General features: G+C 38.8%; 1 protein-coding gene across 3 annotated transcripts in view; it reads left to right on the top strand.

The window, feature by feature from the left end:
• The window catches only part of nrg2a (neuregulin 2a), an 89070-nt gene extending 67359 nt beyond the window's left edge, over window positions 1–21711 (top strand). For 2 of the 3 annotated variants that reach the window (XM_034683760.1, XM_034683758.1), the window contains exons 4-10: window positions 2506–2626; window positions 6437–6513; window positions 14835–14937; window positions 15272–15395; window positions 15546–15673; window positions 15874–16095; window positions 20576–21711. In XM_034683760.1, coding sequence (XP_034539651.1) covers window positions 2506–2626; window positions 6437–6513; window positions 14835–14937; window positions 15272–15395; window positions 15546–15673; window positions 15874–16095; window positions 20576–21230 — 1430 coding nt within the window. In that variant the 3' untranslated portion in view covers window positions 21231–21711. Of the gene's footprint in view, window positions 1–2505; window positions 2627–6436; window positions 6514–6909; window positions 6969–11788; window positions 11813–14834; window positions 14938–15271; window positions 15396–15545; window positions 15674–15873; window positions 16096–20575 lie in introns of all 3 variants that reach the window. The other variant, XM_034683757.1, reaches the window with a different exon arrangement.
• Window positions 21712–25798: the final 4087 nt, after the last annotated feature.

Below are 25798 nucleotides of genomic sequence, written 5' to 3'. Positions count from 1 at the left end.
AGGTCAGGTGTGGCGGTGAGGTAGTTCTGATTAACTGGTAAACCTGGAAATAGTTTTTGGAAAAGTTTTGAAGTGGCAGTGGATGAATGCTGGTATGTTGGAAACATTAAATCACTTCTAGGGAACTTGGCAGAACAATAACATAACAGATTATGACTTAAGCCCACATATATTAGCTTTTTAACTGCAGCTATGAAAGGTCAGTGATAAATCAGAGCTCATATCAGCACGGCTCATCAGATCAAACTTGTGGCAGATTTATGACTCAGGTTGTTGTTTGGGTGGATGGTCGTGATTGACAGACACCTTTATGTCTGCCACAGCGTGAAAACCACATGAATGCTTTCATGCAGTTACAAAGATGGGAAGATTTTGATATCCGGTAACCTTTCAGGCCTGTGTTGTTTTTTATGGTGTCCTCTTTATTTCCTTTGAACAAGTTAAGATGCACCGTACAGTTAAATGTTCAGAATTGTGGCACCCTTTGAAAGCCTACAGAGTTCCCAGGAAGAGGAACAACTAGTGTCATACAAGTATAATTATTCAAAGCACCTATGAGGAGTTTTTGACTGATTATAAAACAAATTGAAATGAACAATGAAGCCTTTTTAGGATCCACAAAAGCAAAGTAGACCATCAACGACAATGTTGACCATTTCTATGTTGTAATTTTAAACACCTGTAATCACCGCAAGGGGGTAGGCGTCAGACAATACCGTGTACAGCAAGCTTAAAAAAACAGCCCTTACTTTTTGCTCCTTTTCTACATCAAATATTTACAGTGAGTGATACATTTCTCTGGTATAAGAAAGCAGAGTTAGATGTTTTTGTAAGGATAAATTCAGCAAAATGCTTTTTAGTCCACAGGGGGCGCCAAAAGTGACACAAACAGAGGGTTCTTATCAGGAGCCTTGACAAGAGGATAGTGATAGCAGGGGGATAACATGGACTGTTGCTGATCAAAGTAAAAAAAAAAAAAAGAAGGAGAGAAAATAAAATGAAGCAAAAGGGGAAACAAAGAGACTAAAAATTAAATCAAACTTTAAAATGTATTAATACAAAAAAGTAATAAAGTAAAGTGGAATTATGTAGTTGGCTGAATAATGATCATGTGTCTCTCTTCTATATATTGTTATAATCACATGACCCAAATCTTTCATTTTTAATTTATTAACTTATATTTTATTTATTTATTTTTTGCTTTTTTAATGTAAGTCATATCATCATTTCTCTTCATATTTAACTATTTCAAGCACATGTCTGAAGTGTTTGCTTGTTTGATTATTGTAATAATGTGTTGAAATAAGTTAATATGAGAAAAACATTGAAGGGGAAAACTTCAGTGTAATAAAATCTAATAAAAAACGATCTTGAACAATTGTTCAGGACTGTTTTTACAGCCAGATAATAAAACAGTTTGAGTTTATTGAAGAAAACAGTCCAGCCTCTCTTTTTCAAGTGATAATATTGTGTTTGGATTTTGTGTGCTGACTAATTCTGGCAAAGTGAAGTGCCGACTGATGTCATCCTGATGTTTGCTTTGTTATGCTAACTAGCATGGGAATTTGGCTCTGTTGTTTTAGCTAAACCAGAAGTGTGCTTCTGTACAACACAGAGACAATTCTCCGACCCGCTGAGAGCGGCTCTTTCATGCGTTACAGATGGGAGTTGTGAAATCCTGTCCCTGGGGCAAACAGCCGACTGTATGTCAGATCTGAATGAAAAATCCTCAAGCTATCTCGTGTCATATCATTCTGCATGACCTGAGCATTGGGACGCTGGAGCTGATGCATTGTGGTTATAAAGGTCTTCCAAATAGAAACTTCTGTACCCATACCAACAAACTGTCACACTCTGCTCAGGTGCTAATCTCATCTGACAGTCGGTACATAGTTACAGTGTTGGTACTGTCACGTGTTGGTATCTGACATGCAGAGCACAACCCTTTCTCCTCAGGCCTCATCCTGCCTCTGTGCGTCTCTCTCAGCGCTTCCCTCAAAGCGGCCCCGCACTCCTCATGATAAGCAGACTTCATCCCTAACATGAGAAGGGGGGGGGGGCTAAGTGCAGGTACATGACTTTTTGGGCCATTCCAAGGACCTGAGTCAAGCCGTAAACAACTCCTACGCTGTGTCAGGGAAATATTTATCTTTGCTTGTAGAACTTCTCGAGATAATGTCAACACTGCTTAAAGACACAATTACACTTGTGGACGGAAAAATAAGAGAGCTGGTGGAGTAACAAGTGTATTACATGAGTAAAGCTGTCAAGGTACAAGACTGGTAAACTGATAACAAAAACAACAAGGTTCATATTTAATGGAAACCCTGGGTGCAATGATGCTTGGCTACTTTGGCAACAAATCTTGTTTTTAAATCATCATTTATTTATCCTTGTGAGGCTCTAAAGAGTAGGCTCTAAAGAGTAAAGCTATAAAACATGAACTAAGGTGAAGATGAAAACAAGTGTCTCTGATGTGATTTTTTTTTCTGTGTTTTTTCATAGTAACCACAACGCTATCTCCAGGCTCAGGCCACGCCAGAAAATGCAACGACACAGAGAAGGCCTACTGTGTGAATGGCGGCGACTGTTACTTCATACATGGTATAAATCAGCTCTCCTGCAAGTAAGTTACCTTTTTGTTTTTTATTCACCTCGAAAAGTTTTTTTTTTTTTTGTTGACCTCAAATCTGTGATACACTTCAACATCCCAACTAGATGTTTTCTTATTTCTTTGGTAGCTCTTGATTTGCGTTCTTCTTTATTCCAGCAGCAGCAGCAGCAGCAGCAGCGTCACATCACAGGAAAAAGCTGCCAGTCTGCCTAACTACCCACCTGTTGTGTATTTTAACACTAATAATGGAGCGAGGCGGCGCTCTGCTCATCTCTTTAAGTCATGTTTAGCGTACAGGAGAGCCGCACTTTAAAGCCTTTTCCAAAATGTCATGAGTCACTGGTTTAGTGGTGAGCAAATATTTATGCCTCTCAGAGGCCCCCAGTGAGGTAAATAGAATCATTGCTTACATTTGGCAGAGGAGATCAAGACCCAAGAGTAAAGTGTACCGAAGGAGCGGTGAATCTGTGCTTTTCAGGAAGAAAACAGGTTGACATTATCACAGAAACAATCTCTTTTTTGGGCTTTGACATTTACACTTTTGTTTGTATAAGACTGGAGGTCAAGGAGCACAGTTTGGCATGATGTTCAGGGAGGAGTCAACTTTTAAAATAAACACTTTGCCTTCTTGTTTTTCTGTTTTATAGGAAACCAATTTTTATGTGCAGAGATGAAAGATTACATTTTGTTTTCAGAAAAATAATTTTCAACCCTAAGGGTTAAAAATTCTATGGATCGAACCACTCAAATGTGAATATTTAATAATTGTTTTTTCTTTTATATTTAACTTATATATTTATTTGGTACAATATTTAGTCTTTAGTCAAACAGCGCTTTGTAAAACCAAACATACAAAATTCTTCAGAAACACAAAAAGATATATAGATACATTATAATATAAAATAATAATAGAATAATAAAAAATAATTAAACTAACTTCAAAAGAAAATAGATCAATACAACAAATAAGTTATAATCTGTATTTGGTTTATTAACAAGCGTTCTGCTTCTGCTAAGTTAATTTTTTGTTTATTAAAATAGTTAAGGAAATTTTTTTGACAAAAGCATTTGAAGATTTATTCCTCCCCAAAAAATATCAACAGATCAATCAATTATGCAAATAACTGTTGCAGGTGTAGTCATGTTTTATTGAGTATTAAACCACTCCCAGAGGTTCTAACAGTAACGGTGACCTCCAGTAACCTAATAGCATAATTCCAACACAAAGTATACACACTGCTCTCCTGTCATGGCTGTCAAATATCATGTTGCGTGTTCTGCTCCACCATATGTCATTGTAGCATAATTCCTTGCTCAGTTTGATATAGAGCTAAAACATTAGCGAAGACGTCTGTGCCCAGTTGGCCAAAGGAAGAATGCTCGACAAGCAGTGAGGACACGGCTGCAACAGCCGTTCAATACGCTGTGTACAAATTGGAGGCAGCAATAACTCAATTGCTGCAGCTAATTCACTCACGGCCGGGGCACAGGGCCAGAAAAGTTGGATAATGCAGTGAAGGCCTGCAGGGATTTGTTGCCCCTCAGCCATCTCATTCAATATAGGCCAGGCTTCAGTGGACATTACTCACCAGCTAAACAAGTCCTGTAGACAGCGAGCCCTACTTTAATGCCCCGCTCCTTCACTTTGAGCTCTCAACTTTGTTTAGGGGAGAGCTAAGGTTCATAAATGACACAAAGAGAGTAACTCACTAATGTAACTGTGTGATTTTGTAATTTTTCCCTTCAAATACATTAACAATACCTTAAAAATGAATATGATTTGGTCTCTTTTAAAGGTAAATGTCTCTAGATAGCATAAAGCATGATCCCTCCCCAGACAAGACTATTATTTGAAATTTGAGAAACCTTTTCTTTTTTGTAATATCCCTTTTGGGCATGTTGCCTGTATTGGATAGGACAGCTGAGGAGTGATGGGAGATAGAGTGAGTAGAGTGGGGCTAAGCCAGCGCATCCAAAATAATCTTTTACGCGCTGCAGTTGCCAAAACAGCTTTCCATTCAGGGAAAAAAAAACTCCATCTGTTTATACTACATAAACAAGAAAAAACAAGTAGCAAAAAAGTTGAATTAACAGAAAATGCACTTTATATAACTTTTGAGTAATTAAAAGAATCTGGGAACTTCTAACAAATGACCTCCAAAGGTGGCGATTGGTTATGTAAGTGTACTGTTTAAATATTTCATACTATAGATTTGGCTTCATGTCTTCTAACATATTGTAAAACTTTCATTGTTTTCCATCTTGACTAGAGTGTTTAGATTTGATCAAACTCGAATGAAAGATGACAGTGATTTATTCCCCCTGTTTTCAAGCAAAGATAAAAGAGTGCTAATGGAGTTTGCAGCTGCAGCACGCTGGATATTTTGCACGCTCATCTGATTTTTAAACTATGCAGTGACAGTTTATTTCTTTCATCTGTCAGCAAACTCTCCTTGGTCTAGGTGGTGCTCTCCCCCAGTTAAGCACCATCACTCAGGATGAGTAATTTAATGCTGAATGTTATGGTGCTCCTGGGAGGCGTTGTGTGAAACCAGTAAATTACGACCGCTGACCTCTGTTGGATTGGTGGTCTAGTTGTGACTGCGAGAGGAATGCTGGTGCCCCTAAAAGACCAACTGCTCTTCCTAATGGTATTATAATGAGGAAATATGGTACAAGCCAGCACACTGGATGGTGATGATACAGTAGTCTGTCTGCAGTTACAAAAATATTAAGCTACATGTCAGGAAACACTTTGTGACTCTGCCCTTCAGACTAACAGAGAACAGAGAGGTCCGCTAACTTCACTGATCTCCATTTTCAAATGAGTCCTCAAGACGCAGGTGTCAAAGTCAGGATGTTTGACCACCTTACCTCACTGTCGTATCAGTTGTAAAGCTGTCACAGTTACAGGTTATGAACACTGCTACCTTGCTGCCAACAGGCACCGAGAGAGGAAACCACATTACCCCATTTTCAGCATTGCTGCACAGGCTTGCTAGGATTGATTTATTGATCACGTACAAAGCTTCTCTGGTCCTGCAAAACACAGACTAAGGTCAAAGAGAGGTTGACCTTAGCTGACAGAGCCCCTGAAGCATACAATGCAGAAAAGAATTACAAAAATAAATCAACCAACATGAAAAAAACACATTAATTCATAGTACATGTGGAATTTTGTAAAGTCTGGTTGAGAATTTAGATAACCACAATAAAATTTTGAATTTAAACTTCATTAATTTGTATTTAAAAATATATAAATATGTCGGTCCAGACACTCCCTTTGGTCAATGCATACATATATATATATATATATATATATATATATATATATATATATATATATATATATATATATATATATATATATATATATACTTATATATATATTTAAATCTGTTAAATTGTTATTACTACATGTATTTTTTTTAGTACACATTGGTCCCCTTTAAGGAGATAAACTTGTTTGCTTCTATTGTTTAACTTAGTTTCTAAAAATTCAGTTTAAAATTATGAATTAAATTACTTTAATTATTTTAATAATATTGATATCTTAGAATTTTTTTGTTATTTTCATCAACTAGCCAACATTTTTATGGCAGTATTACAAATAGTGTTGGTTTATTTTGATCTTATTAACTGAGAATATGTCAGGTTGACGGTCGACACAGTCTCTGGTGTGTAAATGAACACATTTACTATGTTTTCACTTTGTCTCTGCTGTGACATTTAATTGGGAAAGGTCACAGTAATATTTACGGTACCCCTCATTTCCTGTTCTTTTTTTTCTTCTGTTCATAACCTACGTCTGCTCCTTCCCAGATGTCCGGATGGATACTTCGGCCGGCGATGCTTACAGACTGAGCCGCTGCGGTTGTACATGCCCAATCCTTTCAAAAGTATGTCCGCTTGATTTGAGCAGCTGACAACGGAGACACAGTTGTACCTGGATTACCTCTGTGGACTCCTGCTGCCCCACTCCTCCTCTTCCCACACCTCCTCCCCAGTCCTCTTTCTCTTTCTCCTCTCAGGTCAACACGCAATGAGCTGTGCACTACACCCTGCACACGGTGGTGTCATCCATGGGAACACTCTGCTTCGGCTGTCTGTGGTTGTGCTGTTGTTCTAATTCAGTGTCTCTCTCCCCTCCCTCTCTCTCCTCCCTTTCTTCTGTGCATACTCTCTTTTCACTCCACCTTTGCCCTCTCTCTCTCTTTCTCTTCCTCACTCCTCCACCACCCTCTTTATCCTCCCTTCTCCCTCTCTCTTCTTGTGGCTTTGTTTCTTTCCATCAGGTGTCCAAATGACTTTACTGGTGATCGCTGTCAAACCTACGTTATGGCCAGTTTCTACCGTATGTCAATTTCCTCTTCTGTCACTCTGTCAGACTGTCCTGGTGTCACGCGTGCATGCTGCGTGTAGAAAGAGAGGTTGTATTAGATCCTCTATTATTACCTAACAGTTGTGTCTGTGTCTCTTTAGATGACTCATTCACAGGCTGGCATAGTTTAGTAGAGAGTCTGTTGTTGTGTTTGGTCTGCATGTGAAGTTGTGTGCCCTTTAACTCGCACTGCGTTGCATGTGCACTTTCAGAATACGGGCTGATAGTAAGTGAGTTAGCAACAAGTAGGCGGCCGAGTTTCGATGCTTTGTGGGGGTGGAATTGCACAAAGTGAGCTGCATGTAACAACACAGTCCAATGGCAATACAACTTAATAATCGACCAGTCAATCAAGTTTGGTCTAAATAGTGCCAGAACACAACAAAAGTTATTTAATGACGATAATACAAAGCAGGTCTCGCCTATACACTTGGTTTTATCATTTATGGAGACCCAACATTAGTTCACAAATATGCAAGCATTTGAAAATTAAGGTAAGGCGTACTCCTTTTTTGGGGGGTAGAAATCTCAAGGACAACCGGACTCATTAGTGGACAGCCATCTCCTGAAACAGTGTGATGGAGACAACAAACAGGTAGACAGGGAGGTGTACGCACAGCACCAAAAATAGCAACAGATTTTACATCAGACTTTATTTTAGCAGTGCCATTAATAGTAGTAGAAATAATACAAACATTAGCAATAACAACTATTTAAATACAGTCCTGATAAATTAACGGCCAATAATAGGGATATTTTCTTCATATTGTTATTCCAGAAATATGATATATGAGATAAACAACAAATAAAAGTTACTTTTTTTTTTTTTCCAAGTTATATTTTTGGGCCTTTTTGGCCTTTACTTTATAGGACAGCTGAAGAGAGACAGGAAATGTGAGGAGTAGAGTGGGGGAGGACATGCAGGATAATGGTCGACCAGCCGGGAATTGAACCAGCAACCCCTGCGACGAGGTCTGTAGCCTCTGTATGTGGGGCACTTAGACCGCTAGGCCACCAGCGCCCCCTAAAAGTTCATTTTAATCATGTATCAACAAGCCTCTACATTCTGACACAGTCGGTGGCAGTATGCGGTCGGCCGTTAAGCACAGAGAAGAACAAAAGCAGGCCCAACTAGAGTAAAGATGGCATCACCGGTGTGTGTGTTTTTCAGTTTCAAATGATGACAACATCATTGCAGTTTTTAAAACTTGCCGCAGGTTGGCTATAGCTATTTTACACAAAGTGGCCTTTACAGATGTATCCCCACCTGCGCTGTATGATTTGGTCTCCACACCATTAGTAGTCGGATTAACAACACAGGAAATGACATAAGTGTTACCACAGATCTATGAGCCTTTATAATTTATTCTACACAAACAAGGTTGAAAGGTAGAGCTCATTCATTATGAAATACGTGTGAAGTTGTGGCCCATCTTGGTAGATTTGTTGAATATAGGTCATTCATGAGCCAACATGACAACATTCCAGTTAGCTTCATTGTAATTATTGAATAATTTGGCTTTATTTTCATAGATAATTGGGGATTTGCCAAGGGTCCATTCATGGACAGGAAATATTTAAGTTGTTAGTGTGCTTGCTCTATGTAGAGTAAACATGTACCTACAGGCTGAACATCAAATTACTTCAACAAATGGCAAGCTGTTGAAAGAGAGGCGCTACTTTTTTCACTTTTCAAATACCTCAATCACAGCCAGTTCTCAAGTGAACACTAAACATTGTTGAGTCCAATGCCCAGCAAATCGTTGCAAACACACATTGCTTTAAAAGTAGCAACAAAATGGTGCTCTCGCAGCAGATGTCCTCAGCACAGAGTTCATGCTCCATACCATTGTGTCGTGTCAAACAGCTTTGCTAGCCCGGGGTAAGAGAAGTCAACCCTGCACCAGTCAGCATCAGAAAACACATCCATCAGCTGCAGAATTACAGGAAGATTAGATTAAGGTTTGTGGTGAGCTGCAGCCTGATAGATTTTGCCCTTAAGGTTGTTGGTTTTTTTCATTTAAAAATTAATGCACGTGGTCTGGAATCATGCATCAGCTGCAGTTGTCTTTGCTTTACACCACAGCGTTACCTGTTGGTTTATTAGCTGTAATGACAAGTGATATTGAAAGGAGAGAGTGACGCGAGATTAATGAAACATAAACATGTGAGATTTCATGCAGGACTTGGCTCTCTGAAGCAAACATACACAGGGTTAAAGGTAGTCTGTATAATAATAACATAGTATTAAGTATAAACCCTTTTATTCATGCAAGATAAAAGCAAACAAACTCCTGTTATCATGCTGCAAATTTGTCAGCATCATGTCTTTGCAAGTCCATGTGGTTTTAATTCAACATAACATCACAGATAGAAAATTGCCAACTTCGTCTGCTTTGCGAGTTGCCTTGTGCTGCCTTAAGACTCTCATCCCTGTGGTCTGCCTTGTAGAGCTTCCACATACTGTTTGTTGTATGTTGGCTCAGGATACAATGCAAAAAACCCCTTCTTAAGTACAAGTAATTTCATCTCACATTAAACCGTAATCCACTACGCTGAAATTACTTGTCTTTTTGGCAGAGTGTGGGATCTCTTTTCCCGACACTCTCACACTTTTTCTACTTTCTGTTTAACTCCAGCACAGCTGTGCGACTGCTTCAAGGATGTCAGTTATTTCCAGTTCTCATCCAGTCACATCAACAAAGAACAGGCTTTAATTGTCTGGTTTACATGCTGTTATATACATTCAATTTAACTCATAGTGTTCTCACAGCAAGCTTTTTCATGCTCAGGGTGGGGAGCTACAACTCAGTTTCATGCTTTAATGGTGCGTTTTCAAATTTGGAAACCTAAGAAATGTGATAAATTATCATAATTTCACAGCTTAACAATCAATAAGCAATATAGACATGATAGATAATGAAAATCCATAGGGAAAGGCATACATTTGAATTTTAAACACCAAATTTGTTGACTCACTAGCTACTGCTGGACAACAGCTCACATTAGCATTCAACCACTGTTGAACATATCAATGTTAATAATAATAATAATAATAATAATAATAATAATAATAATAATAATAATATTATTATTATTATTATTATTATTATTATTATATTATAAGAAGAAGAATGACTATAACAATACTGCTACTACTACTACTACTACTACTACAACTAATAATAATGATAATAAAAAAATAAAAATAATAATAACAAAATAAAAACTATAACAATACTACTACTACTACTACTACTACTACTACTAATAATAATAATAATAATAATAATAATAATAACAAAATAAGAACTAATACTACTACTACTACTACTACTACTAATAATAATAATAATAATAATAATAATAATTTAATTTTTTTAAGCGTTTTTCCGAATTTTAAAGACACAGGAGAAAAATAATTGCCTTCAAGAATTGGAACACAAAATTACAACATCATAACAATGTTTGAACACCCCATCCTTGGTGTTACTTCAGAGGAAAATGGCCATAGTGTGAATAAGGTGAATAACGTCACTACTTTTAGGCCTAAGAGCATACAGATTTAAAAGAAATTCCAAATTGATTAAATTGCACCAATTTTTGGGAGTCACTTAAACCTGTTTCCATGCACATTAATAGAGAGTATTTCAAATCCCTGCTCAGCTCCAGCGTAAGATGTAGTATCTTCCTACATATTGCTATTAACCTTCCAATGGTTCAAAAGTGCAGATCCACATTAAAATCTGGTTCATGAAAGCCACATTCAGACATGATAGATGGAGAGGATTTTAAGTGTGCTGTAGTGGCCTCTCACATATTTCGCATTTTCCTCTCGCAATTAAGGAGAATAAATCAAATTTTCTCTCAAGGAGCAGGCACATGTGCATGCACACATCCATAAAAACCCTCCTCCTGTAGGGGCGCCTCCCATCCCCAGGAGACATGGGAAGAGAAGGAGGATGGCTTCTGCTCCTCAGCCATAAGGGCTTGGCTTTAAATTCACATGTTGTCATAAGAACAGCTGGGACTTTCTTCAACCCAAGTAAAGCAAGTGAGCTGCCAGAGATATGGACTCAGCTGGTTGGTGCAGTCTCCCTATGGCCTCCCTCTGCCATATAATGTAAAGTCCTACTATAATTCAACGAGATTGTTCCGATACTGTACAGACACACTCCTTCTAACGTGCCTGTTCATGTGATGGGTGTGTTCAGGAACTGACACTGTGGCAATTTTTAGAAAGCAGAAAACTTAAACCAGAGATAATCTCTGTAGATGACGCATATTTTCCCCATGCAGCAGTAATGAGAGGCTTCACGTTTGATATGCCCTCTTCCCGTTTCTTCCCATAGGAGATTTAGTTTGGTTATGTAACAGAACAGCACCCGAAAACAGGAAACCTTTATCAAAAATGTTAATGTTACGTTGGACTGTGTTGTGACGTATAGTTAATAGAAATGTCATATAGGTGGAACATTAAAAGCTGAAATCAATAATTGCTTAAGACATAAAAAATACTGCAAACAGAAACTAATATTGAAAGTTGTAGTTGTGTAGTGTGTAGTTTTGTGTAGTGTGGCTTGAAGTGTGTTTTGCATGCTGTATGTTTGTTGTCTCGTCTTTGATGTTTGTCCACGTCAGTCTGACAATTACTGACAAATATTGATGGTCTCTGATAGTCACTGTACAGCCTACCTTTGTTTGCTCCACTATATGCAAGAAGGTGCCGCTCTCTTATCTTAATCTGGTGTTTTTTTGTTTTCCTTCTGCCTGTCAACCCTCTGCCATCGCAGAGCATCTTGGGATTGAATTTATGGGTATGGAACAATCCATCTTGACTCTCAGTCCTAGCATAGCCACTTAGTAGATGTCCTTCGTTTTGACTTTCTCCCGCCTGTAAATCATATCATCCCTCGATTAACCAACCGATTGCTAGATCAATCCTACCATAACTCCTATTAATGACAAACCCTCGATCAATTGCAACTGATCCTCCATCAAACATCATTAACCTGGATGTCATCACCTGCACATAATTGAAAAGTAGAACCATTAACCGAGTTTCCGTCTCACTCACGATAGCTCTTTTTTCCCTTGTTTGTACTGATTTTGGTTCCTTGTTCCATCTGTAACAAGCATGATGTATCATGTTTGAAGCTTCCAGATGTTTTTCCTCAATCTTCATCCCCTTCTTTCCTAAATCCTTTTACTCTCATGCCTTTAGAGTCTGTCCTTCCCTTTGATATGCCGTCTCTTCTCTTTTTATTTATGTGTGATCTTGTCTGTGATTCTTGCATCAACCTGTCTTGAGTAAATCTGAAATGTAACTTTGAAGTATGAAACATAATATCTGTGTTACTGGTTTGAGTTATCCATCAAGGAGTAGATGCTGTGATGTGAGCATGCCATGCTATATTTAGAGCCTACAGTCATGTTTTTCATCTATCTGCTACTATTTCCATCCTCTTGCATTGTTAGTGCTTGTTTTTCTTCTAACTTTTCCAGAAAAGAGCTCCAGTGGTTTAGAGTATAGAATCAAAGCAGACATCACCTAATTATGAAATGTATGTACTGTACCATGCAGACACTGTGTTGTTATAACAACAGTAATATCATTTAAGAACAGGATTTATGTATTGCGTCAAAAACTTGACACAAATTGGCATGTTGCTCTAAAATGGCTGCTGGAGGATGAAAGGAGGAAAACCTCAGATGGAAGGAGTTCAACAAATTCAATTTCTTTTTATTACATTATTTATCAGGGAACACACTACCTCTTTGCTCCTTCATTTTTCATCAGGGACACAAAGAGTCTACCTCAGCCTCACATGAGCTCTTCTCTGGAAAAGGAAAATGCATCATATCCATATTTTATGATTCTTCATGACAAATTTTGTTTGTTTTTTGAATAATTGTGAACAATAATTCATATGATTATACTCACTAAATACCTGAGCGAATGAAGACTCACATTTGAAAGAGAATCAGTTACCATTTTCACACAGAGGACATCTTCCTCTTATGTCTCACTCAGGAGTGGAAGCTCAAATGCTGGTATAAATTGAACTGCTGTGTTCCAGGTGTATTTTGTTAAAACTGTGGATATATGACATTTGGTAGCATTTCAATGCTTCCTGTTTGATTAGCAACTAAAAAGGCAACTGAAAGTGAAAGAAATTGAGTTCTATCTGGCAATATGTTAATGGTAACACTTAACAATAATGTGTTGAAGTAATACATGACTCATGGTAAATTTCCTTTTGAATTAATAATTAACTATTTATTATTGTTAAGTGTTGCCATTTCATTAAATAACAACATATTTGATCACTAAGGTTAAGCACAACTAATGCTAACATTCAACCATTACCTACCTCAACCATAGTGATCAAATATGTTGTTATAAATTGAAATGGTAACACTTAATAATGATGGTACACAAGTAACGCATGACTCGTGATAAATTTCCTTTTAAATGATTGTAGGTCGCACCACAAGTTACTCATCATGAACTGATAATGAAGTAACTATGACTTCAGGTAATGGCCACGTTTTTAAGATTGTGACTAATATTAAAAGGTAGTCATAGTAACTTCATTATCAGTTCATGAGGAGTAACAGGAACTAATGGTGCATTCTATGTGAATTCAAACAGAAATTCATCATGCATTACTTCAACATAAAGTAAGCATTAACTACACATTTTTTTTAGAGAATTAATGCTTCTTTATGTTTAAGTAATGCATGACTCATAATACATTTCCTTTTGAATTAATGTTAATTAACTAACAATTAATTATTGTTAAGTGTTACCATTTCAATAGGCAATATAACAACATATTTGATCACTAAGGTTAAGCACAGGCTAATGCTAGCATTCATCCATTACCTAGCTTACTTTTCCTTAGCTTATTTTACTACCTAGCTTTATTTGTGTAAGCTAGGTGGTAAAGTCCTAGCTAACATAACATTAGCAAACAATTTATGAATATACAATGTAACTGTACCAAATAGAAATAGTACCTTTCACCTATTTCCTAGTGAACAAGAGCATTAGTTGGGAAATGCTGAATGCTAATGTTAGCTGTGTTCTGACTGAAGCTAACAAGGTATCAAGTATGTTACTTAACTAAAGATATACAAAGATTTCCTGCCAATTTTTCAAAGTTTGTTCTCTTTTAAGTTGTTGATCAATTGAGAAGCCATTGAATAGTAATGCTTTTAGAAGCCTGAGATTGATGTAACTTTCAGCCAAGAAAAACAGCAGTTGTAGCCACCCTGCACTAGACGTGAGAGGAAAATGACCAGAATGTGAATCTGGTCAGTTTATGATATAATGATGAAATCTGTGTAATAGAAAAGGACTCAGAGTCTAGCTTTACATATTGTCAAATTATGAGTACAACAGTGCTGTATTGCACACTTTGCAGGTTCTTCTAGTCGTAAATCAAAGACCTGAACCGCCATCATACCATCTAATTTTTTCACATTTTTAAGAGAGTACAGTTGCTTAATACATTAGTCTATCACTGAGTCCCTGTACCCACCCACGCTGCCTTACTGCAGCACAGGCAGCACCAGCATCTGTTATATTTGTGATTAAGAGAGAGGAGATATTTGGCTGTGAAGAGAATCGCCAGGGAAGGAAACACGAAGCTTCATCCTGCTCGGGATTTAGTCCAAAAAAAAAAATCGAATAAGAAAGAAATGTAGATCTACAGTGAAAAATTGGGAACCTGCTCCTTCAAGACACTAATTTTTTTTTTCTTTCATTTCTCTCACTGTGTGCATGTGGTGTGTGTGGGTGCGTCTGCGTACTTGTGGGTGTGATGTTGACAGAGGCAGAGGAACTCTACCAGAAAAGAGTCCTGACAATCACGGGTATTTGTGTGGCTCTGTTGGTGGTGGGCATCGTGTGTGTGGTTGCCTACTGTAAAACCAAGTAAGTCCTGCCGATCAAATGTTCCTCTCATGTTTCTTTCACCTCTAGATTTTTATTTCCACTTGAACTTCATGTGTAAAACAAATCACCCTGTGTGTATTCGTGCTTCAGTTGACGGAGCCTATAATTTGTAGTTAATAATAATGATAATAATAGATAGAACAATAGATCACTGTAATTTCTGTTCTAAAGTGCTGATATTTTATAGTATTTGGCATGTTAACAACTGAATAGCTGAATAGCTTGTTGTATCAAGTGAGAAAGTGTGGCATAAATAATTACAAAAGAAGTCTTTGTAAGATTTTATGAGAGAATAACTGAGATTTCTCATCAGGAAACAAAGAAAGAAGATGCACAATCATCTGCGACAAAACATGTGTCCAGAACATCCCAATCGTAGCCTAGCTAACGGACCCAATCACCCAGGACCAGGCCCAGAGGAAATCCCCATGGTAGATGTAAGTTTCTGAAAGAATTCTTCACATTATTGAAATACATACAAACAGATGTGGCGATAGCAAATGTTTTAATGCTTAGCTACGTCATCAAAGCCTGTCTTTTTTTTTCACATTTTTCCATCTGCCAAATCCATTTTTCCTCCAACACAGTACATATCAAAGAACATCCCTGCAACTGAACGAGTCATACGGCCTGCGACAGAGGGGTCGTTCCCCGCCAGCCATGCCTCTTCCAGATCTCATAACTCTTCCACACGGGCCCATTCATCAACTCATAGGTAAGCATGCTAGGAAACATACTTGTATTGTCAGATAAAATGCAGAATCTGACAGAAAGTAACTGAGTCGTGTTTGTCAGTTGATTAAACGCACAGCTTCAGGAAACTGGTACAGGAAAAGTTCTTCTTAGAAACAATGATAGAAAAAATACTATGTGGTGCTGGGGTGTGTACGTGTTAACACAGGTTTTATTTGTCAGACATGAGGAACGGACATGGAGCCTGGAACATTCTGACAGCATCCTTTCTGACTCGCCGGGAATGATGTCATCGTCCGTGGGGACCAGTAAATGCAGCAGTCCTGCGTGCATGGAGGCACGGGCTCGCCGCGCTGCACACTGTGGTTACTCTGACCCCCATCGGCCGGGCCTGCAGTACGGAGACTCCTTCGACTCGCTGGGAGACTCTCCGCACAGCGACAGGTGGGGATCAAGCCCGCGTGAATGATACGGTTTTCGGTTTCTGAGGAACTGTTTGAGAAGTTGCTTTCTCCACTGGTTCTCTCTCAGCTTGAAGTGGCCGCTCTGAGAGACTTGGTGGAAACTAACATACAGCAGGCATGATGATGAAATCCACCAATGTAGCCAAAAGTCAAAACAGTGCTTATTTCAACAGGAACACTAGGCTACAGTTACATTACTCCCTGGCCTGTACTTAACTCTGATTGGCTTAAGTTTTCCATTTAATTTTATATAAGGAAGCATGTGACCTTTAGAAAATAGACTCATTTGCAGTTTTGCCCCATGACACAGGACTGGATGTATTTAATCTTTGTGTCACAGAGAAAGGTCCTGAGTGGGATTAGCCTAGCTTAGCACAAAGAGTAGAAGAAGTACGAAACAGTTATCTCTCTCTTTCAGAAGTAAGAAAATAATCCTTTCAACTACTCTAAAATGATCCATATTTATCCTGCAACTATTTCTGTACTTAAGGCGCAGAAATATCAATCTTCTTATGTAACTGAGCAAAATGGCAAAGACAGATGTTTAAAAAAATGTCAGACAGTTCCTTTAAAATGAACTACAGAGCAGACACAATGGATTCCCTCTTAATAACAGACTTTCAGGTGTTAAACATGTGTCCTATTTCAATCAGTGTCACCCGTATTTGAACTTCCTCGTTTAATGCTGTAGAAACACTCCCTGAATTTGTTGTGGTGACATCTCAAATTCCAAAATGTCCTCCCTGCTCCGTGCTGATGTTTTAAATTACAATACATTTCACAGCTAAGTATCCGTCACTCAACAAGCCTGCATAAGAGCCGAGCTGGGAGGAAATGTGGGAGCAGGATTTGGCCCTGTACTGAAATGATGTCCTGTATGTTTAAGCATCAACACAACTGCCAAAAAAACAGCTGGTTGAGGAAGGGGATGATGCCCCACTTAGGTAGGGTATGTCTGTCTCTGTTGACTCTGTAATTGAAGACCCTGTGTTTAAGGTTTAAGAAAACACACTAAAGGTTGCTTTACATGAGGACATGGTGCCCTTTCTGTTCATACAACTTCCTGTATACACAAGCCGTCAGTTACCTTGAATCCCTGTTAACCTAGATATCTTCCCTCATATAGTTTTTTATTTACGATCGGCATCAGCCAATCCCAAACAGATCACAAATACACAATATAATGTGCAATTGCAGCTTGAAACCTGAGCAGTACACTCTAAGGAAAAGTACCAAGTTAAACCACAGAGAATCAATTTGATAAGACAGTGAAAAAATCTAGGAGAGATAAAGCCAAAGTGACCACAAAGCCGACACCTTTCATAACTTTACTTGTTAGCAAACAAAAAATGGTCGGCATCCCAGAAAACCTCACATCTGGATGGTGCTGATGGGAAAACAAACCACCAGCCACAATGCAGAAGAGCAGCTGTGTGCCCTTCTGCACGATTAATAAACACAAAAAATCTGAATGTAAAGTTTTATTTAACAACAAAATCCCAGAGCCAAGTAGGAGAACATTGTGGCTACAAGCCATCAGGCGGGATGTTGAGTTTGGTCGTGTGTGGGATCCAAAATCCAAACATATCTATGTCTGAAGTCAGCACTTAAGTAACTTTAACGTTACATTAATCTTATCCAAACAGTGTGTGACTTTTTCAGGGGTACCATAAATGTTGGATTAATAGTTTGAAGGCAAGAGAACTACATACCACACTTTTGAGGCTGCTCTGTGTGTAAATCCCTTCATGATATAGCACATTGTTGATAATAATAATCGTTAGGTGCAGGGAATTCACTACAACATGCTGTTCTATTTAGAATTAATGAAAGCATGTTAGGTTTAATTTATTATGTCTCTATAAAATGTGAAATTATCTCTTAGCTGATTGGCAAATGTTGTCTGTGGGTTCTGTGTGTGGGATCATTCGTCCAGCCTCTTAAACATATGGACAATAATCTGATCCTTTTCTGTTTGGTTTATATATGTCAAATTAGGACATGACAACGTGTTTGCATCAGAGCATTAGCATCAGAGTTTAAAATCTGTGCATTTATAGTATTTTTTTTTTTTTTAAGTTATATTTTAGGCCTTTTTGCCTTTATTTGTTAGGACAGCTGAAGAGAGACAGGAAATGTGGGGAGCAGAGAGTGGAGGAAGACATGCAGGAAATGGTCGACCGGCCGGGAATCGAGCTGGTGACCCCTGCAATGAGGACTGTAGCCTCTGTATGTGGGGCGCTTAGACCGCTAGGCCACCAGCGCCCCACGTTTCTAGTATTAAAGGCTGGGGGAAATGGATTGTTTTCTCCTTTGCCACTAACTATGAAACGACACCCACTGTATCTATAGCAAATGAATTACTGTGCAAATGCAAATCACAGGTACCTTTCATCTGAAAATATAAAGTACACACGTCCCAGGAGTTTTATTTTCTCAAACCAAAAAATGCATCTTACCTTATTTCTTTGAAAAAGTAGTTTAAGCACATTCGGATCACTGTGCAGACTGAGTGTTTGCAGCATGGGTGCAACTGTGTGAGCCAGTGCCTGCCAGCCTTTTGGATGAGCAATTTTCTATAAGCTTAGAGTTCTGACGAACATTACTGTCACAGACGCAGCAAAGGAACATGAAGGAAGAGATTTACACCTTTAATAAAATGACTATTTCTAGATCTGTAGACATGTTTGGTGTCACTTGGCCTTTAATTCCTGCAAAATGCATACTGGAGGTGTTAAATATGCAAATCAGCAAATGTCAAGCTTGAGTCATGCTTCAACGTTGGAGCCAAAAATGGAAGTAATAGAGCAACGAGGTCCTAATGCTTTTATGACCATTTTATGCATGTATCATCAGATTATTTCAAAATGTCTGTCTGCACAAGCTGCTGGCTGCAGCGAAAGCTTTAATATGATATAAATCACAAGATAACACTGGAACTTGCAGTACTAGCAGTTGTCAGCTGAGTAAACAGTATCAAGAGAAACTGACCTGTGCCTCACATCAAAAGCTAACCAGATAAGAGGTTTTAACTGTGAGATATTTACAGTTCTTCAATGCAACAAGCATGTGTGCATAAACAGACCATGAACACTGAGTTGTTGTGCAGACACAGATTGCATAACCAACATCCCCTCAGAGTCATTTCAGGTAACAGGCGCCTCTTCCATCATGGGGAGAGCGTCTGCATCAGCTGAGTCAGCAGTGTGGTGGGAATATCTCAGGCTGGTGTCTCACACCGCCCTTTGTATCCTCGAGGCAACACGCAGACGATTCAAACACTCTGATACGCAGTGATTCACAGGCAGTGATATGTTCATTCCAAGTTGAGAGTGAGCTAGCATGCATGTTTAGTTGGTTGGTTTGCTGCTTAGTAATCATTATCTACATTCTCTTGGTGTTCTTTTAAAAGTGTTTGAGAGCAGGTCACTTAGTTTACTGGTAAACGTGTTAGGCATGTTGATCCAAAGCCTGGGGCTGAAGAGGAAGGCAGTTAAGTCTCCATCAGTCCTCAATTCAGACTGAAGGGCAGCCAAAACTGCTGCTTCTGCCTGACGACCTCAAGCTAGGCTTTGGCTCTAACAGCTTTGATGCAGCCAGGTGATCTTCAAAGTGTGAAAGACTGTCTAAACCTGTGCATTGAAACTCCTCATCAAGTCAGTTTAATACAAATACTGTTTGAAAGAGAGGATTATATTTGAATACTCTTGCATCAAAGTGTATAAACAAAATAAGTGGATCTAGAACAGTTCCCTGGGGCACTCCACATGAAGCTTGTCAGTGATGAAGTTAACTTTATAAAGAGGTCCTAATCCTGATAACCAGTCCTGGGTACTACCAGGAAATCAATTATACTAATTCAAAACAACAAAGTGTGGTAAAGAGATCTTTCATTTCAAAAGACTGATTGAACTAAAATACTTTTTTCAAGTCATTTGAACCCTGGAAAAAATGTAATAATCAAAGTTATTAAGGAAGCACTTTGTTCAAATTATCTATTCAATGAAAATAATCAGAATAATTCTATAAAGTTTATTATTTCAGATTAAAGCTCCTTTGAGGATTTTTATTTTTTTTTGCCATTTATGAAACAGACTAAAATTGATTCTGATGCCTCTTTGTGATCTACAAAAGCAAACAAGGTCATCAGTGACAAGACTAACAATCCCTATATTGTGATATTTAATGCCTGAAAACGGTGTGAGGATGCATGTCTGCCCCCTTCTCTTTTCTCAGCATTTCCTGTCTCACTATTGCTGTCTTGCCAAATAAAGGAGAAAGACCCTGAAGATTTATCTGAGAAATGAAAAAAAGATTCGCTGTTGAACTGAGTGTGTAATGTGTATCTAGTTTGCAGAATACTTGTGAATTATTGAAGCCTGCTTCTCATCCACTCTTTCTTTTTCTCACCTCTGGTTACTGCTCATCTTAACTTTTTCCCCTCTCTGTTCCTACTACAGATATGTGTCAGCCCTGACGACACCAGCCCGCCTTTCGCCAGTGGATTTCCATTACTCATTGCCATCGCAGGTGCCTACCTTCCAGATTACATCCCCCAATGCCAGCCATGCCATGTCTCTGCCTCCTGCTGTCCACAACCCCTACCCGCTGGAGGATGACCAGCCTCTGCTGCGCCGCTACCAGGTGCCCCTACACGATGCCCAGTGCCAGGAGCCCTACCGGCAGCAGCGTCGCACCTATCTTAATGACAGCAGGGGCAGCCTGCCCTCCAGCCCCTACCGGCTGGCTGAGGAAGAAGACTATGAGACCACCCAGGAGTATCTCTCCTCTCGGGAGCAACCAAAGAGAAGTGGGTCTGGTGGAAGTGGGAGCCGGCGCTGGCGAAGATCCAGACTGAACGGCCACGTGGCCCCACGTGGATACGAGGCATCTCGGGAATACGGATCCCGAAGCTGCCTAACAGATAGTGAGTCCGAGGAGGACGGTGAGAGCACGCCCTTCCTCAGTATGCAGAACATGAATGCCGAGCCGTCCACCATCTACAGGCCGGCGGACAGTCGGACTTCTCACTCATCGGGGCGGCACAGTGGGCATGGAAACATGCACACAAGACTTACACACTCACGCTCCAAACCGGACAATACACCCCATTAAAGAGTGAAAATGAACCAACGAAAATCAATATAGTATAGACCTGCATCTATAAGAAATATTTTTATTTTATATAACTGACAGATATTCTAAACAAATGAAATATTTATTTTCATTTTAGCAAAAGTTGTCTACTAGTTAACAGCAAAGACTTTTTTATAGGGAAAACTCTATTTATATGTACATTTTGATTTACAGCATAAAAGATGTGCCAGTTTTTTCACAACGTAAAAAATAGAGTAATATTGTGGTGCCTTTTGCTGTATGCCGATGCCAGAGGGCCAGTGGAGGTTTTTGTAGCCTTTCTTATATGGACGCCTCATTTTTTATACACGTTTGTTTTTTTTTCTTCTCTGGTTTCCTGTTTTAACTTTTTTTTTTCTTTCCAAGTTGCATTCTTTGAGGAGTCTAGCCCCACTGAAACATAACCCTTCCATGTCACGCAATATAAACCACTTCAACATAAAGTGTATGTTTACATTAATATGATTCGCCTGTAGGGTTTTTGATTTGGGATCTAATAGAACGCCTGATAATTACAGAGTAGATCCTTTTTGCCCTCTGACTAAATGTCTACAAAGAGCGAGAGAGAGGGAGAGAGATTGTTTGGTTGTGTGTGCACAGATGACTGTGTGTGTGTGTCTGTGTGCCTGTCTGTGTGTGAGTGTGTGTGAGTGTGAGCATGTCAGTTTGCTTGCATGTATTTGTGATTGTTAGATGAATTTCATAGTTTGTTGTGGAAACATCAAACATGTGGGTCTCCTGGTGTCTCAGCAGAGCTGACAGAGTGTCTCAGAGGTCCACAGAATAGTGCTTTATCAGAACAGTGACCCCATGTGTAGGTGCACAGGTAAGGCTGTTGTAGGCTTCTATGTTATGCAGGTCATTGCTTGATGTGTTTACAGCTATTCTGCCCCCTTTTCCCAGCCTGCCCCAATTAGGTCCCTTTTATTTCCCAGCAGGTTGTCGTCATGTCAGCCTGTTATGAGGCCGACAAACACTGAGCCGCTCACGCAGGCACAGGGTGACCCCTGCCATCAGAGGCGATGGCAAAACAAAAAGATTGCATCTGTTTCCACTCAACTCAGCCCCCAATCCCATGCCTCATCATCCTTCTGTGTCCATTCTGTTTTTGTGGCTCGTGTAAAAAGGCCACACAGCGTCTCAGGATTTCCACATGCCCCCCATCCCCTCCCTCTCTCCACCCTCCATCCCCTTCCTCGACTTAAGGTCTACCTAAGACTTAGGTTCTCAGATAATGAAGGCCTAAATGCTCACATACACTCTAGCAGTTCCCCGAGCACTCCCATACAGAGAGCAGAGGAAAGCCAAGTGGAAGCAGAACAGTGCAGAACAAACTCGACAATATAAATGAAACAGCTGTGAATCTTTGGAGGGTCATACAATGCAAAAATATGCAAACTTTCTATTTTGCTGTTTGAGTACATCATTTTCTAAGAGGTGACTGTAGTGTGCTGTGTGTGTAAAAAAAAAAAGCTATGTGATGCCTATAGTGTAGAATGAACTATCATGATATAAATGCATATTTACATGAGTTAGTTTTTAAAGCCATTATGCAGCCGTCTATCAAGCTGTCAGCCTTTCTTGTTCACATATCCACGTTCATTGAATGACTGTGTTCATGACTTATGTTATCACTTGGTTTAGAGCGCTACACTTTAACATGTACACTTCCAAGTTACGTCAAATAGTGTCTCCTCCAATAGTACTGTGTACTGCTTTGTCTTCTTGACAAATCTTGTCATTTCAAATCAGTCCGTATATTATGATAGCCCCCTGTCCTCTAGTGAAGAAAACAATATTCAGTAGGAAATTCACCAAATTAATGAAAAGTGACAGAGGGCAGCTGATGATGTTTCATCGATGTGGTATGTTAAAAAGCAACTGGATGCTGAATTATCTGATGACTATTGGTGTAAAAACTCTTTAAAAAAGATTGGTCTGCTATTGTATCTGCTGTATGGTAAATGCATAGTGGTGTTACAGAGAAGGTCTTTGGTCACACCTCACTGGCAGATATTTCATTGAGTTTCTCACTTCTGAGTCAGAAAAATGCTAAAGGAGCTCCTCTACTTTAAATATAATACTCCCTTCACTTTGCCCGCCCTCTCACTTAATCAACACGCTACCAGGAACGTCCTGCCACTCTCCACGTTTTGATTTTACAACCCTTACCCCTCACCACCACCACCACTACCACCACCACCACCACCACCACTACTACCACACCTGACCCCACCCTCGCTTGAAATGTTTGAACACCTCTCTTCTGCATGTCCTTGTGGTCACGGTTAGATGGGTGCATGGTAAAAAAGCAGCAGACAATTCTTTTTCCAGTCAGTGAAAGTGTATTTCATTTAACATTCAGCAATAAAAAAGAACCTTTCCCCCATGTCATTCCTGAAATATGCTAGAAAAAAAAGAAGAAAAAAAATGCGAGATTGTCATAGATTGTAAAATAAAATGAAAAATGAATCCACCTGTTCATATGAGAAAATAAATCTTTATTCATATCATTTTACGATGTAGTTATTTCTGCAGAAAGCTTTGCTATGAATTTTGATATGTCTCTGATCTCGACTTCAGGTTACACTCTGCTGCAACACACATAAAATCTGGTTTTGATATACGTTTAATACTGTGCTTTTAAGTTTATAGGTAATAAAAAAAAGTGTTTTTTGCTCTCTGAAATGATTGCTCATATAGCAGGTGCCAGGCTCAAATGCACATATAAAACACACACCTGCATGAGAGCTGAGCATAAATCAAATATGACTCTTTTAGTGGAGTAACATTTGGGGCTATATCCTCAAGTTTTAAAACAGTCTGAGTTGATAACTTTGAAAATATTTATTTTCCAAACCTATCAACATAATGTTTGTCCTTCATGTCTCTTATAATGTAATGTAATAGAAAGATATGTCAAAGGGTGCATAGTGAAGAACAAAGTATACTTGCATAATATGTTAAAATGTCCCTGTTTGCAGACGATAAACTACAGACCAAATGTAGAGCAGCTATAATGTGTGAAAGGCAAATTAAGTTGACAAGCAGTTCAAACTTTAGAATTTTTATGTCACAAAAACACAAGTCAAGCTTTTCTTTCACCACATATACCTCACTCCACAATGACTGAGTTTTACCTGCATTAGCATAAATATACCACTAGATGGTGTCATAACAGAAGGAGTCAGAAGAAACACACCAGCTCTGTAAGTGAGTGGTGCTCTGTTTTATATCATGTAGTGAACCCTCGTTTATGAGAAACACATCTTTTAAACATTTTGGCAGTAACACTGTTACAATGCTGATAGATGGATGAGTTGGCAGCAATTCTAAACTCCAAAACTGATATTGAGTTTACTTCTGAATGCAGTGTAAAGTCCAGCCTCCAGCTCTAAATCACAGAACATCTTAAATGTAATTTGATATTTATTTGTATTTTTCATTAAAACGCCTGTAAGGATTTTTTTTAGCTGGTTGTGAAACAGACTGATATCAACCGTGATGCCTCTTCCTGACCTAAAAAAGCAAACACGATTAACAATTCCTATCGTGTTATTTTTAACGCCTGCGACCGCTGCGAGGAGGTAGGTGTCAGACCAGAGGATTGGCAGCAAGCTGAAGAAACAGGCTTACTGTTCCACCGCAAAGAGTCACAGTAAGTAATACTAATGTATCTCCAAAATGAAGAATCACATTAAATATTTATTATCAGTTACTAAAGAAAGTCAAAATGTAATATATTCTAGACTCATTAAACTAAAACGTTCCTAGCATTTTCTATGTTAATTTTGACACTTTTTAAAAAATCTCAGAGTATTAGAATATTTCATTTCAAGTTACTTTCACAATTTTGGGTTTTTAAAAAAAGGACTTTGTCTCCATATACTAATTCTTTGAGACGTACAGACTGTTAAAAGGAAGAGGGATGAGATCTTTCACCAGAAAACATTTCTTGAGCAGCTCGCCCCAGGAGCTCAGGCTGCAGTAGGGGAGGACCCCTTAAGAGTGTGACTCTCTGAACAACTGGTGGGTTTGCCACATTTCCTCTGACAGAGGGTAAATGTCATACAGTACAGGACAAGATTAGCAATGAGAGTTTCCACAGGGGCTGCCAAAAGTGACACATAGGAGCTTTAAACCTACAATACTTAAGGTCAATCTACTGGCCAGTATAATATATCCACTGTTCTACCTTTTGTTTGATTTTCTTCCACTGGGTGGTGCTGTTTTCTGCATTTTGATTTAAATCATCCAGTCCCTCAGTCCCTTAAAACTGTCTGCCAGCACTTATTATAAAATATATCATATGATAATTATTTTTTAACAGACCACAAGAAAAAAAAGATGCACAAGACATAGATGAATACATTTTTCTCTACAAATACAGGGGTGTGTTTAAAGTCATGAAAGTTAGGTCTATAATAACACTAAGGATAGCATATAACAGCCTTTCACCTCTAAAAGGCTTTTATTAATAATTACATCCTTTTTTCAAACACAGATATATAAAATATAAAACAGAATTGGTTCAAAGACTTCAGCTA

This window comes from Notolabrus celidotus, chromosome 5 (assembly GCF_009762535.1).
Source record: "Notolabrus celidotus isolate fNotCel1 chromosome 5, fNotCel1.pri, whole genome shotgun sequence".
Taxonomy (NCBI): domain Eukaryota; kingdom Metazoa; phylum Chordata; class Actinopteri; order Labriformes; family Labridae; genus Notolabrus; species Notolabrus celidotus.
Note: the sequence above shows the minus strand (reverse complement) of the source record. Positions and strands in the feature narration are given on the sequence as shown.